The sequence below is a fragment of the Equus caballus genome, chromosome 16, assembly GCF_041296265.1.
Source record: "Equus caballus isolate H_3958 breed thoroughbred chromosome 16, TB-T2T, whole genome shotgun sequence".
Lineage (NCBI taxonomy): Eukaryota > Metazoa > Chordata > Mammalia > Perissodactyla > Equidae > Equus > Equus caballus.
Genome location: NC_091699.1, coordinates 18,093,872 through 18,107,193, shown reverse-complemented (window position 1 = coordinate 18,107,193; position 13,322 = coordinate 18,093,872). Strand labels below are relative to the sequence as shown.

Genomic DNA, 13,322 nt, shown 5'->3' with positions numbered 1-13,322 from the left:
CTCTTCATCGGTGTTCATCTGCATCCCTTATCATACCCTTTAACAAACTGGTAAACATAAGTAAGTGTTTCCTTGAGTTCTGTGAGCGGCTCTAGCAAATTAATTGAACCTGAGGAGGGGGTCGTTTGAACCTCTGATTTGTAGCCAAGTCGGGCAGAAGTTGTGGGGAGCCTGGGGACCAACTACTTGTGACTGGCATCTGAAGTGGGGGCCGTCTTGTGGGACTGAGCCCTTAACCTGCAGGATCTGACGCTATCTCCAGGCAGACAGCGTCAGAACTGAGCTAAATTATAGGACACCCAGCCAACGTCGGAGAGAATTGCTTGTCGTTGGGAAAACCCCTCACACATTTGGTGACCAGAAGTACAGAAAGTGTGCTGTGTAAAGTAAAGGAAAAACACACAAGAGAAGGGACCGTTGGGTTTTTCCCTACACAGGAGGAGGAAAGACTAGGACTGGGTTTTTTCTTAATTCTCTCTCTTTTTTTGACAATGATCATGTACCATCAAAAAAGCCGATAAAGATATTGTTAGGAAAGAAAAAAATGTGTGCAAAGTACACAGGGAAGCCTATGATTGTCCTTCCCTTTTCATCAGTCTTCCTTCACGCCACGGCCTCCTGATGTAACGCTGGTTCTCAACTCTCCCTGCACGTAATTAGAATGACCTGGGAAGATTTCTAAACTTCTGGTGCCTGAGCCCCACCCCAGAACAACTGAGTCTGGCGCTCTGGAGGCAGGGCTGGGCGTGTGCAGTTTTTTAAAGCTCCCCAGATAATGCTGATGTGCGGCCGCGATTGCAAACCACTGAGTGTAATTTCAGGGGACTTAAACACAAACAGGTCAAAATGACATAACTATATAGCTAATTACATTCAGCCTCAATAACTGTTCCTAACTGATCCTGGTGGAAAGGGTGTTAGCCATGGAAAATAGCTACTTAGGGGAAGAAATGAACCGCACAGGATCAGAGGAAATTTTTGGTGGCGAGGCAGAATCCTAGGGCAGAAGGAGGACTTCCTCGGGAGTCAGGTTTTGGTTGAATCCTGTCACTTGGCCAATTTGACCAGGCCAAGTTACAATTGCCTTGAGCCTCAGTTTCCTCATCTGTAGAAAGGGAACAATAAACCCGCCTTGGAGGGTCATTGTGGAGATCCCAGATAATGTATGCTAAATGCCTGGGATGTGGCAAATGAGTGGCAGCTCTCTTAGTAACAGCAAAGACTTGACTTTGAAGAACTCATTTTAAAGAATGGGGACCAAGATGTGCCCCTAAAATGGCCTGCTCAGGGCCTGAACCACTCAACCTCTCTGACTGAGAGGACTGGGGATGAGGGGGGAAGGACACTTGCCAAGAGCCCAAGGAGACAGCAGAGGGAGGAGCCGCGGGGCCTGTCTGTCCTGGACGGGCCAGGGCTGAACGGGACTGTCAGTGGTCTTAAAGCCTCATCCAGGAGAAGAGTCCTCATGGTGCTAAGGGAGGAGGGCTACAAAGACACATGCTCCGTGCTTGCAGCAGAGGGAGAGCAGACCGAGGGCTCTGCAAACAGAGAGGAGAGAAAGAAGAGGACCCTTGGCCTCCTTTGCCTTGGGACAAGGCGCTTTCCCACTCGGGCTGTCACCGGACTTTCTCTGCCTCAAATCCCACCTTCAACTGTTGCTGAAACACGGGACTCGGGCAAGCAGTCTCAGAATGCTGGAGCGTGCCCCGCTTCCCATATCAAGGAGGTGGACTCGCATAAAAGCATCCTTCAGCACAACTAGAAGGACCCACAACTAGAATGTATAACTATGAACTGGGGTCTTTGGGGAGAAAGGAAAAAAAAGATTGGCAACAGATGTTAGCTTAGGTGCCAAGCTTTAAAAAAAAGAATAAAAGCATCCTTTACTGGGCTCAGTTTACAATCTATCCCAAGCATTTTGGGGTCCATTTAAGCTTCACAGGAATCCTGCAAAGTGGTTGGGGCAGGAACCCAATGTACAAAAGAGAAAACTGCAAACTTGCACAAGGATAAACAGCCAGTGGCTGAACTAGGACACATATCTGGATGGGATTCTAAGGCCAGTGGGCGCTCTTTTCTTTTTAAAATGTCGTTTATTCAAGGGAAACAGCCCCTGGATTAGGGGAGTATGGTGCCTCACAAGCAATATCATCAATGGCAGCTGCTTTTTTAAAGCACATTCTTTGTGCAAAGAAGACCGTGTAGTAGGTGTCTGTATGGGCTGTATACATTGATTTAATCTGCTTTCCTCGCTCACAATGCTGAGCAATAGGAATGCTCAGTCCCATTTTACAGATATGGAAAGCAAGGCTGGAGAAGCAAAACGAGTTGTCCAGGGTCACAAAGCCTGTTGGTGGCAGAACTGAGTCTTGCCCCAGGGACTTGTCACTGGCAGTTCAGGCTCCTTGGGCAGCCATACTCCCTAGCTGATGTTCACAGCTGCAATCTGCCTAGTTGCTTATCTGCCCTCAATGACGTTGCCTAAAATCCTGGGATCTATCTACTTTTGTGTAAAAAGGAGATAATATCTATAGCATAGGCTTATGGGAATTACAGAAAATGATTTATGCAAAGCACATTGTAGGTGTAGAAAAACAGTAGTTATTATAATAAAGAAGCAGTTTGTAGCTGATGGTCAGACTGCTTGGGTTCAAATCCCAGCTCTGCCACTTTGTTCCGGGATGACTTTAGGCAAATTATTTAACCTCTCTGTGCCTCAGTTTCCTCATCTGTACAATGGGGGTAATAACCACACCTACCTCACAGGGTCGTTATGAGGAATAAGCAAAATAACCCCTAGTGAAGTCTGCACATCGTAAAAACAATAAATACTAGCCATGATTAGCCTGAATTCTCTCCCTACCCTCTTTAATAATTCAATTTGCCCCACAGTCCCTCTTACCACATTCTGCTTCCCCCCCAATAATATTTATTACCTTCTAAGATAGTGAACGATGCAATTAGCCAACCCCTTTCATCGGACTCTACTTTCATCCTCTAACATTAACTAGCACCTTCTATAATGCTGAGTGATTTACTTATTTAGTATTTTCATTGCTTATTGTCAGTCTCCCTCCAGGGCAGGGATTTTGTCCTTGTTTCTGCAGAGGTATCCCCAGCATCCAGAACAGTGCCTGGCACATAGTAGCTGCTCAGGAAATATTAGCCGTCATTATGATAAGGTCTATCCTGACGGTATCTAATAGAGGGTCCTCCCCCTGATATCGACCCTGATATCAGTTTCCCCACACTAAACCCAGCATCTATGGGGTTAAAACCAAAACACTCATTCCCTGCTTACTCTCTGGCTTCCTGGCTCCAGAATCCACTATGCTCCATGGAGACAGACACCGTCAAGGACAAGCACCTGGACTATCTCCTCCCCACAAAGAGATACAGACTGGTGGGAAAGCTTCTGACCAGCGAGGTCATGAGCTCCCTCCTCTCTGCAAGTGTCTCAAGGCCAAAGACAGGCTGGTGGGAAAGCTCCGACCAGCAAGGCCATATGCTCCCCCTCCCCTACCTAAAGCCCCAAATAAAAACCCTTCCTTTTAGCTTTTTCGGGGAGTTTGGGATTTCAGCGTTAGCTGCCCTCTCTCCTTGCTCAGCGCTGTGCAAAAATAAAGTTCCTACTTTCTTCCATCACCCCCGGTGTCAGAGATTGGCTTGCGGCACAACGGGTGAGCGAACTCACTTCAGGTTCGGTAACACCCCTGCTGGTTCTGCATTCCTGACTCCCCTTAACCAACTTTCCTTTTTCTTTTTTTGCAATAGCACTTATTACCTTTTAACATACTATGTAACTTAACTTTTTCAGTATCTTTATTATTTATTGCTAGTCTCCCCCCCATCCCCCTAGGTTGTAAGTCCCCGAAAGCAAGGACTTTTGTAGGTTTTCTCCACTTACGTATCCCCAACACCTAGCACAGGGCTTGGCACGGAGTAGGTAATTAATGCAACATCTGTTGAATGAACTACATGTGGCAGGGCGCCGAGAGCACTGGAAGTGGAGTCAGCGGCCCTCCTGGGACAGCCACTGAATTCGCGTGTGACCTTAAACGTGTTACCGCGCGCCCTGGGCCTCAGTTTCCCTTCCCAGCTCCGATCCTTTTGGTTTCCCAGCCGCCTGGGTCCAGTCGGGCGGGCAGCGTCGCGTCCCCCGCGGCCACCGGGGGGCAGTCGTGCCCGGCGCCCGCCCCACCCACTGCCCCGCGGCCGCGCTGGGTGGGACCGGCCTGCCCCGCCCCCGCCCGGGTAGAGGAGCCGGGTCCTCGCCGCGTCTGATTCAGTCGCTCGCGTGCCTGTCCGCCGGCGGTCGCAGCCCCGCCATGTCCTGCTACATCTACCAGCTGCCCTCCTGGGTGGTGGACGACCTGTGCCGCAACATGGACACGCTCAGCGAGTGGGACTGGATGCATTTCGGTGAGTGGCCCCGCCAGCGATCCCGCCGGAGCCCGTCCTCTAAGCCCCCTCCCCGCCTCTTTAAACGGGTCCTCATCCGAGGAGTTCTATGCGCCGCCCGTCTGGACCCGGGCCTCGCTGTGTGCCCTCGGGCAGGCCGCTGCCCCCTCTGGACCCCAGTGCGATCCGTCATCGGGAAGGTGGTGCGTGATCTTTGAAGATTTCTGCTCTTAGTCTGTCGCTAAGTAATGACCGGCTGGACTTGGCTGTTTACGGTCAAGTTTATAATAATCGCTGTCAGCAGTTACCCTGTTTTTACTGTGTGTCAGGCCCTGATGTCTGCACTTGACACAGATTGTCTCATTTGATTCCCATCACAGCCTATAAAGTGCTGTTCCTCTTACCCCATCTTACAGACGAGGAAACGGGTTTAGAGGTAGAGTAACTTGCCGCGGGCATGGCGTTACTAAGTGACAAAGTGGGATTTAAACCCTGGCATCTGGCTCCGCCGGGACATTGTAACTCCTCGGTGTGCTTTGTTTGTTTGTTTGCGCCTGATAATTGGCTGAGAGGGCATGGCATCTAGGGGGAGGCTTTGCGCGGGTGGTTCTCTGCCTTTCAGGCTCCGCCACCTCCCAGCTGGTGACTTTGGGCGAGTTGCTTAACCTCTCCGAGCCTCAGTTTCTTAATCTGTAAACTGAAGGTGGTTGTGAGGAATGAAAATTGTATAAAAAGCACCTGATACCTAAGTGTCAGAGATTCTTGTAAGAAGGAAGTGTTAACAATGATCGTTCTTTGTTTTAAGTCAGTGTAACTGGTGCCACTTTATTTCTTAAATAGTATCTATATTTTCTTTAAAATTTAGATTATGATATATATCATTTATACAAGAGTATATAACATGTATGTACAGTTGAAAGAATGATAATGAAATGAACATGTTGGTGTTATCCATCCAGTTTGAGCAAATAATACGTATTTTAACCTAGTGGTTCTCTGCCAGGGTGATTTCACCCCCTTGGGAACATTTGCCAATGTCTGGAGACGTTTTTGGTTGTCACACCTTGGAGGATGCAATGGGTAGAGGCCGGGGATGTCGCTAAGCATACTAAAATGCACAGGACAGCCCCCGCCACAAAGAATTTTCCGGCCCAACGTGTCAGTAGCGTGTCAGTAGCGTGGAGGTTCAGAAACTCCGTTTTACACCAGTAACAAAAAAAGTACATGCTTACTGCAAAATACTGTAGGAAACAAACATAGATGAGCTCAAATGCCACTCCTCAGGGATAAGCTTTCTTACTATTTGGATATCAATAACAATAACAACAATGGCAGCAGCTAACATTTATTGGCTCTGACTGTGTGTCGGCAGAGGTGTTTTATGCCTTCTGGTCTTTTTTCCAAAACATATTTACTTATCTGTATATATTTTTCAAAAATCATGTCATTTTGTACATTCTAATAGTCTGCTTTTTCCCCTTAGAATATATCACAGTTATTTCTTCCTGCCAAGCAATGTTCTTTAGCAACATAGATTTAGGTTTTTATTTTCAGTATGTATTTTTATTAACTATTTTTAATGGAGAAAGTACCAAATGCGCTAGGTTAGATGATGTAAATAATACACTCAAGATAGAGAGGAAGGTAAATCTCTTTCCTCTCGCTGGTCCCCAGCCTCCTGGTCCTCCCCCTGGAGTCACTGATGACATGTCAGGGTACCTCTGAGGGCATGTGTTACCACCTGATTTTCTGACTACACTGTGTTCCTTTGCTCTGTGATTCAATGTGGTTTACCTACTTTGAATGTTTCCTGGGCAGCGGACAAACTTTGTGTAAGAGACTCCCAGCAGTTTTTTCCATGTTGGCCTCAATTGTGAATGTCAGAACAACTTCTGCTCCTAGAATATTCATTTAGAGAGCACACTTAGGACTTTTTTTTTTAACAGCTTTATTGAGATATAACTCGCATACCATATAATTCACCCATTGAAAGTATACAATTCAATAGCATTTAGTATATGCGGAGTTGTGCATCCATCTCCACAGTCGGTCTTAGAACATGTTCATTACCCCAAAAAGAAACCCCCAGCCCTTAACCGTCACCCTCAACACTCCCACACACACCTCCCATTTTCGGAATCATTCGGAATCAATCAGACGGAATCATTCAATATGTGCTCACTCGTGCTGACTGACTGCATTTAGTGTGTTTTCAGGGCTTGTCCATGTTGTAGCATGTGTCAGTGCTTAATGTCTTTTTATGGCTGAATAATATTCCATTGTGTGGATGTACCACATTTGTGGATTTACCCATTCACCAGTTGATGGACATTTGGGTTCTTTCCACTTCTGGCTGTTATGAACAATGCTCCTGTGCACATCCGTGTGCCAGTTTTTGTGTGGACATAGGTTCTCGTTTCCCGTGGGTGGACACCTAGGAGTGGAATTACTGAGTCATGTGGCAACTCCACGTTCAAAATTGTGAGGAGCTGCCAGACTGTTTCCCAAACTGGCTGCACCGTTTTGCATTCCCACCAGCAGTATATGAGGGTTCCGATTTCTCTGCATTCCCCCCAGCACTTCTTGTCATCTGTCTTTTTGATTCTAGCCATCAGAGCAGGTGTGAAGGAGTATCTCACTGTGGCTTTGATTGGTATGTTCCTGTGACTAATGATGTTGAGCATCTTTGCATGTGCTTATTGGCCCTTTGTACATCCTCTTTGGAGAATACCTCTGGCCTTTTTAGGCCCTGGAGACACCAGAATTGGTCAAAGTCCTCAGCAGCTTCCTCTGGTGGTTGAGGATATAGTCCCAACTCCTCACCAGGATCTGGCACCACCTGACCCCCACTGACCTCTGACCTCCTCTCCTCCCAGACGCCTTCTTGCTCACCCTGCGCCAGCTCACACTTAGCCTCCTTGGTCCAGACTCAGGGCCTTTGCACTTGCTATTCCCTCTGCCTGGGACATTCTTCCCCCTGTGTTCCCCATGGCTGGCTTTCTAGTCTGTATTAGTTTCCTCTTGCTGCTGGAAAAAATAGTCATAGATTTAGTGTCTTAAAAACAGCACAGATTTATTATGTTACAATTCTGGAGTCAGAAGTCCTAAGACTGAGGTCTTGGCAGGGCTGCACTCCTTCTGGAGGCTCCGGGGAGAATCCGTTTCCTTGCCTTTACCAGCTTCTGGAGGCCATCTGCATCCCGGGCTCGTGGCCCCCTCCCCACTTTTAAAGCCAACAGCATAGCATCTTCAACTCTTTCTCTCTGACCTCTGCTTCTGTCATGATATGTTCTCTTCTGACACTCCTGCCTCCCTCTTATACGGACCCTTGTGACTACATTGGGCCCACTGAGATAATCCAGGGTACCCTCCTCTCCAGACCCTTAACTTAATCCCCTCTGCAAAGTCCCTTTTGTCGCATGAGGTACCATATTCACAGGCTTTGGGTTTTAGGACACTGACATCTTTTGGGGGGCATCACCTAGTTTGAGAAGCCTGCCCTGCCCCGTTACTCTACCCCATCACTGTGTCCTGTTTCCTTCATTCCACTTACCCTGCTTGGACGTCACCTTGTTCCTTGCTTATGTCTGTGTCTCTCTGTAGGACGTAAGCGCTGTGAGGGCATGGACCTCACCTGTCTAGTTCACTCCTGTATTCTCAGAGCCTAGGTCAGCACCTGGCCAGTGGGCAGATACTCCCTGATCAGTCGGGTGAAGGATGAGCTCAAGGATGTAGGAATGGTGAGGGTGTGGGGCATCCCACATCCCACATTCTCGCCCCACAGAGATGCTTTGAGCCCATGGTCAGCCAGCTCTCTATGTTGGATCAGGGGTCACTGGGCTGGGAGCCAGCCATGCCCCCTACTTAGCTGCTCCTTGCCAAGTCAAAGCACTCTCTGGTTTCCTCTTCAGCAGAACAAGTGATTGTGGTTATCCTTCCAGTCCTAAAGAGTCTCTGCTTCTCTGAGTCACTTTAGAAAAGAGAGTCCCTTAGGGCTGATTGTGGTGCTGGGGGGTAGGGGTGAGAAGATCCTTGAAGTGATTCAGAGAATCACACAGCCACAAACATGCACGCTCTTTGGATTTGACAATTGTTGGCAGATGGCGTGGCTGCCTCCTGTCCATTTCCCTATGATTGCAGCTGCATCCATTTTTGCCTTTGGGGGAAAAAAGGCTTCCTACACCGTCACCCACCCAGGTGTCTTCCGAGGGGCCCAGGGCAGGGGTTCCTTGATGGGACTGCTCCCTATCTTGCTCACTCATGCATGTGCCAGCATTTGTGCATAGCCCTGCTTTGTCCCTGCCCAGCTGTGTGACTTCGGACAAGTGACTGCCTCCCTCTGAGCCTTTAGTTTCCTCAACTGTAAAGTGGGGGGAGTGCTGAGAGGCTTAGGGGCAGGAGCACTTTCCCCTTCTCTCAACCAGGGAGGACTCTGTTTGGTCCAGATAAGGGGCATGTGACCCTCGGGCGGGTCCTTTTGGGAGGCCGGGCTGTGTTTGCTCCAGAGGGCTTTGAAGACGGGCAGGGTTTTCTACTTCGGTCGGTGAACCCCTGCAGGATTCAGGAACTGAGACCTGGCGGGATGAAAGCAGGTTTTCAGAGAGTGTAGACGGTGGGCCAACTACCCTACCGTGAATATCCCATTTACTGTGTTCCGAGCACTCTTCCAAGTGCGGCTGTGTGTGCAGCTAATCTGATCCTCACGGCAGCCTCGAGGCAGGTGCTGCTGTTATCCTAGTTTGCCGATGAGGAAACTGAGGCACAGGGAGAGGGCCTTCCCCGAGCACACAACAAGGAAGTAGCAGAGATAGGGTTTGAACCCAGGCTGAACCACTGTTGCACTGTCCTAAGCATAGAAAAGTCTGGACGATTAGAAGCGGAAGTGTAACCAGTGCTTTTCTCAGGGTCTTCAAGTGGAACAACCGCAGGCACTTTGATTTTCTCCCGTTTTCCAGATGTTCCGTTAGGACTGGGTATCACTCGTGCGCATTGGGAAAAGAGCCGCGGACTTGGCAGGGCCCTGGGTGGTGACTCACCCCCACAAGAGCTTTAGCCTGTCTTGAGCCTGTTTTAAGTATCTGGTTAAGTGCTCACTGGTCGCGACCTTAAGATTTGTCACTTTCATGGAGCTAAAATGTCCAAACTGCGAGGCACCTCAGAGTTCACTTCTGTTTCTCGGTGTCGCCTGTGAGGGAAGTGTGGCCCTCGTCCCGCGGCCTCTGGAGAGTGGGAGGGATGCTGTGAAGGACAGGTTCGTGTGCCGGAAGGGGTTGCGGGAGGTGTTCCTTCCCCTTCCCTCCGCTCCTTTCTCTCTGCTGCTGGAAGCGGCCGCTGACCCTGCTGACATCACTTCCCACTGACCAGGAGTTTGGCCCGGGGTTTCCAGTGACTAAAGCTGCAACTCCAGAACTTTCCATCCCTAACCAGCACTTCTCCCAGAGGCTTTCTCTCCGCAGAGCTGTCACAACCTTCCCCATTCCTCCAGAGGGGAAGCGATTATGCAACGCCATCACGTCACTCCCTGGCTCTGAGGCCTGTCCTGTCCGTGGCTCTTAGGATCAAGTCCAAACCCCGCAGCCCGGCGTTCAAGGCCCCTCGTTATATGGCCCTGGGCTTCATCTCTTGCCTCCTCTTCCCCACTCAGTTCACTTACTTTTGTATTTTTCAAACACAAAAGCCCCATGGGCTTCTGGTTTACTCACCACGGCATCTCTAGAGGTTGTCACAGGCCTGGAGCACAGTGTTGCTCACTAATATTTTGCTGAATGAATGAATGACTTGATGTTCACATAGATTCCTGCTCCATGATTTCTGAAATCCTGGAACTGAAGCGTGATTTTTTTATTACTAACTAAAAAAAAAAGGATGCCTCCCTCACTTCAGTAAACTCAGTGGGGTACTAGGTGACCATTTCAAATCGCGGTGTATGAAGAGCTTGTGACAACTCAGGAAGTGCTTATGGTGTCAGGTTAATAGGCAAAGCAGGAAGCTAATCTAACTGGAGCTTCAGCAGCTGCCTCCAGAACCAGCCCCGTGTGAGTGTTGAGTGGGCAGTTTTGCAAAGGGCAAGGACCTGAGTGGCACATGTGTAACTTGTTTTCTTAGTTTTTTCCCCTATATTTTCCAAGTTTTCTTTCCTAAACAACCATTCATTTTATAATAAAAAATGAAAACAGGAATGTATTACTTTTAGTATTGCCCACTGTAGCCCCCTGCAAATCTTGTACACTGCTTCAGAGTAGGCACAGTGCTGTCAGATCTGCGGGCTCTCTTGATCCTTCCAACAGTTCTGTGAGGATATGGGGCCAGGGGTTCATTCATTTGTTCATTGAGTTCCCCCTGCCGGTGGGTGAGGAGGGTGAGATCCCCAGGGCAAAATTTAAGGAGGCATCTACCCTCCAGCTGCTGCGAGTGAAGGATCAGCCCTGAGAGTGAACACCTCCTTAAATTTTCTCCTCTGGGTGCCTCCCTTGCCTTACCCTGGTCCTGCCCCCATTCTGTGGCAGGCACTGTTCTCTGTTCTGGGGATCTAACAGTGAACGGGACAGATAAAAGTGCCTGCCTCCACAGGGCTTCTATGCCAGAAGGGGAGGCAGGCAAAGTCCTACTAACCCCCCTTGCCCCTCCCACCCCGTTACAGTCGAGGGAACCGAGGCTCCCACTGATGAAGTTACTTGCCCATAGCAAACGAGCAGCTAGAGCTCCAGGCCCGACCCTCTCATCCAGTGGTCTTTCTCTTAAGTCTTGGGGGGCAGTGAAGTTGATGTTTATGTTCAAGTGTTAATGCGCTGGTCCCTGTGGCTGTTAAATGGAGTCAGCATTATAACTTGGGCTGCCCGTGGACCCCAGCTGATGGTGGAATTTCGGGAATGGGGAGGGGGCGGGTGGAGAAGATGTCCTGGACAAAGCCCGGCCAGCGTGGTGGCCCTCTCGGGGAGGGACTGCCTGTCTGACTCTAAGCAGATCCTCTTGCTCCCCCTCCAGCCTCCTACGTGATCACAGATCTGACCCAGCTGCGGAAGATCAAGTCGATGGAGCGGGTGCAGGGCGTGAGCATCACCCGGGAGGTGCTGTGGTGGTGGGGGATGCGGCAGGCCACCGTCCAGCAGCTGGTGGACCTCCTGTGCCACCTGGAGCTCTACCGTGCCGCCCAGATCGTCCTGAACTGTGAGTAACTGAGGTGGCCCCGTGGCCGGCCCCCGAGCGTGTTTCAGCATGAGCTGCACTCTCTGGCCTTCAGCTTCTTCAATCTTACAAAAAAATTTGAATGAAAGAGTTTACTGTCCAGCTAGGAAATTAGTAACAGTGGTTCCCTCTGGGGAGAGGAATTGGGTGGCTAGGGACCAAGATGTTGGAGAGAGACTTTGCTATAAGTCCTTTTGTACCATTTAAATTTTGATTCTCTATTCTAAAAATAAGTAAATTATAATTTTTTTAAAAAGCTATAATATAAAAATTCAAAAAAGTCTATAGGAAAAATTATTGACTTCCTCATCCTATTTCCCAATTTTACATCTCAAGAAATAACCACTATTAACAAGTGCTTGTCTATCTTACTAGAAATTTTCTGCATGTGGGCAAGCATACAGATGTATCTACAACCTTTTTTAGTACAGATCGGAGCGCCCCATGCACTCAGTTGTGGACTTTTCCTCCCCAGCCATCGAGATCGCAGGCTGCTTCACACCGGCACAGTCTTTCAACAGCTACGTTGTATTCCTTTGACAGATGCACCATGATCCATGCACCGCACCCGCACTGATCAGTGCTTCAGTTGCTCCTAGCAGTTTTCTCTTGTATACAGGGTCGTGGTAACACCCTAGGACATACATGCCCTGTTTGCACACATGTGAGTCTAGCTGTGGGATGACTTTCCAGTGTTGGAATGGTTGGGTTGAAGGTTTATGTATTTTAAGTTGTTTTTTTTTCCTGAGGAAGATTCACTCTGAGCTAACATCTGCTGCCAATCCTCCTCTTTTTTCGCTTGAGGAAGATTAGCCCTAGGCTAACATCTGTGCCAATCCTCCTCTATTTTTTTGTATGTGGGATGCCTCCACAGCATGGCTGGTGAGTAGAGTAGGTGTGCACCTGGGATCTGAACCCGGGAACCGGGCTGCCAAAGTGGAGCACGCAGAACTTTACTTGGCCACAGGGCCAGGCCCAATTTTAAGTTTGGATTGATGTCAGTATCAATATTACCAAATAACCCTCCTAAGAGAGAATACGATCATGCTGGGAATGCATTTAGCAGGCAATAATACCCCCCTTCCTTGAAGGGAGGCTGTTGAAGAAGTGGAACACACCAAGCACCTGGTGTCAGCCGGTGCTCAGCAGGAGGCGGGGGGAGGAGGGGCCTGGTCACCCTCACCTGGGTCCCCCACCCCTCCTCACGTCCCCACAGAGACCCCTTCAGTGTGAGCCAGTGAGCTAGGCTTTTAGCAGGTACTTCTGAGCACCTGCCCAGTACCTGGGGCTGTCCTAGGTTCTGGAATATGGTGGCAGCAAAGTGACAGGTCCTTTCTGTCCTGGAGAGCATAGTTTTATGAAGACACAGTCAATAGACAGGAAAACAAGTAACAATAATGGGATAGAGTGAGCAGGTAGGGGAGTGTCCTAGAACTCGGTGGTCGGAGAAGGCCAGTGTGAGGAGGGGAAATTGGAGGAGTGGAAAGAAGAGCTGGGATAAGAGAGCCCAGGGGAGAGGGAACAGCGTGTGCAAAAGCCCTGAAGAGCCCAGGGAACGGACTAGTAGAGCTGGTGTGGGAGTTAGTGAGCAGGGCGCTCAGAACCCCGGAGGCTGCAGAAGACCCTGTGCGAGCCTGGAGCCATCCTCTCTGGGTTTCTGAGCTGGGAATAATGTGGCTGAACCAACAGACCCGGGTTGAGCACCTGCCTGGTGTACCTCAGGCCTTGTGGAATCA

General features: G+C 49.3%; 1 protein-coding gene across 2 annotated transcripts in view; it reads left to right on the top strand.

The window, feature by feature from the left end:
- The window catches only part of IRAK2 (interleukin 1 receptor associated kinase 2), a 73,426-nt gene that overhangs the window by 5,096 nt on the left and 55,008 nt on the right, over nucleotides 1-13,322 (top strand). Inside the window, exons 1-3 of one of the 2 annotated variants that reach the window (XM_001491188.5) lie at nucleotides 3,563-3,680; nucleotides 3,988-4,422; nucleotides 11,386-11,568. In XM_001491188.5, the coding sequence (XP_001491238.2) occupies nucleotides 4,329-4,422; nucleotides 11,386-11,568 (277 nt within the window). In that variant the 5' untranslated portion in view covers nucleotides 3,563-3,680; nucleotides 3,988-4,328. Of the gene's footprint in view, nucleotides 1-3,562; nucleotides 3,681-3,987; nucleotides 4,423-11,385; nucleotides 11,569-13,322 lie in introns of those variants that run through there. The other variant, XM_023619975.2, reaches the window with a different exon arrangement.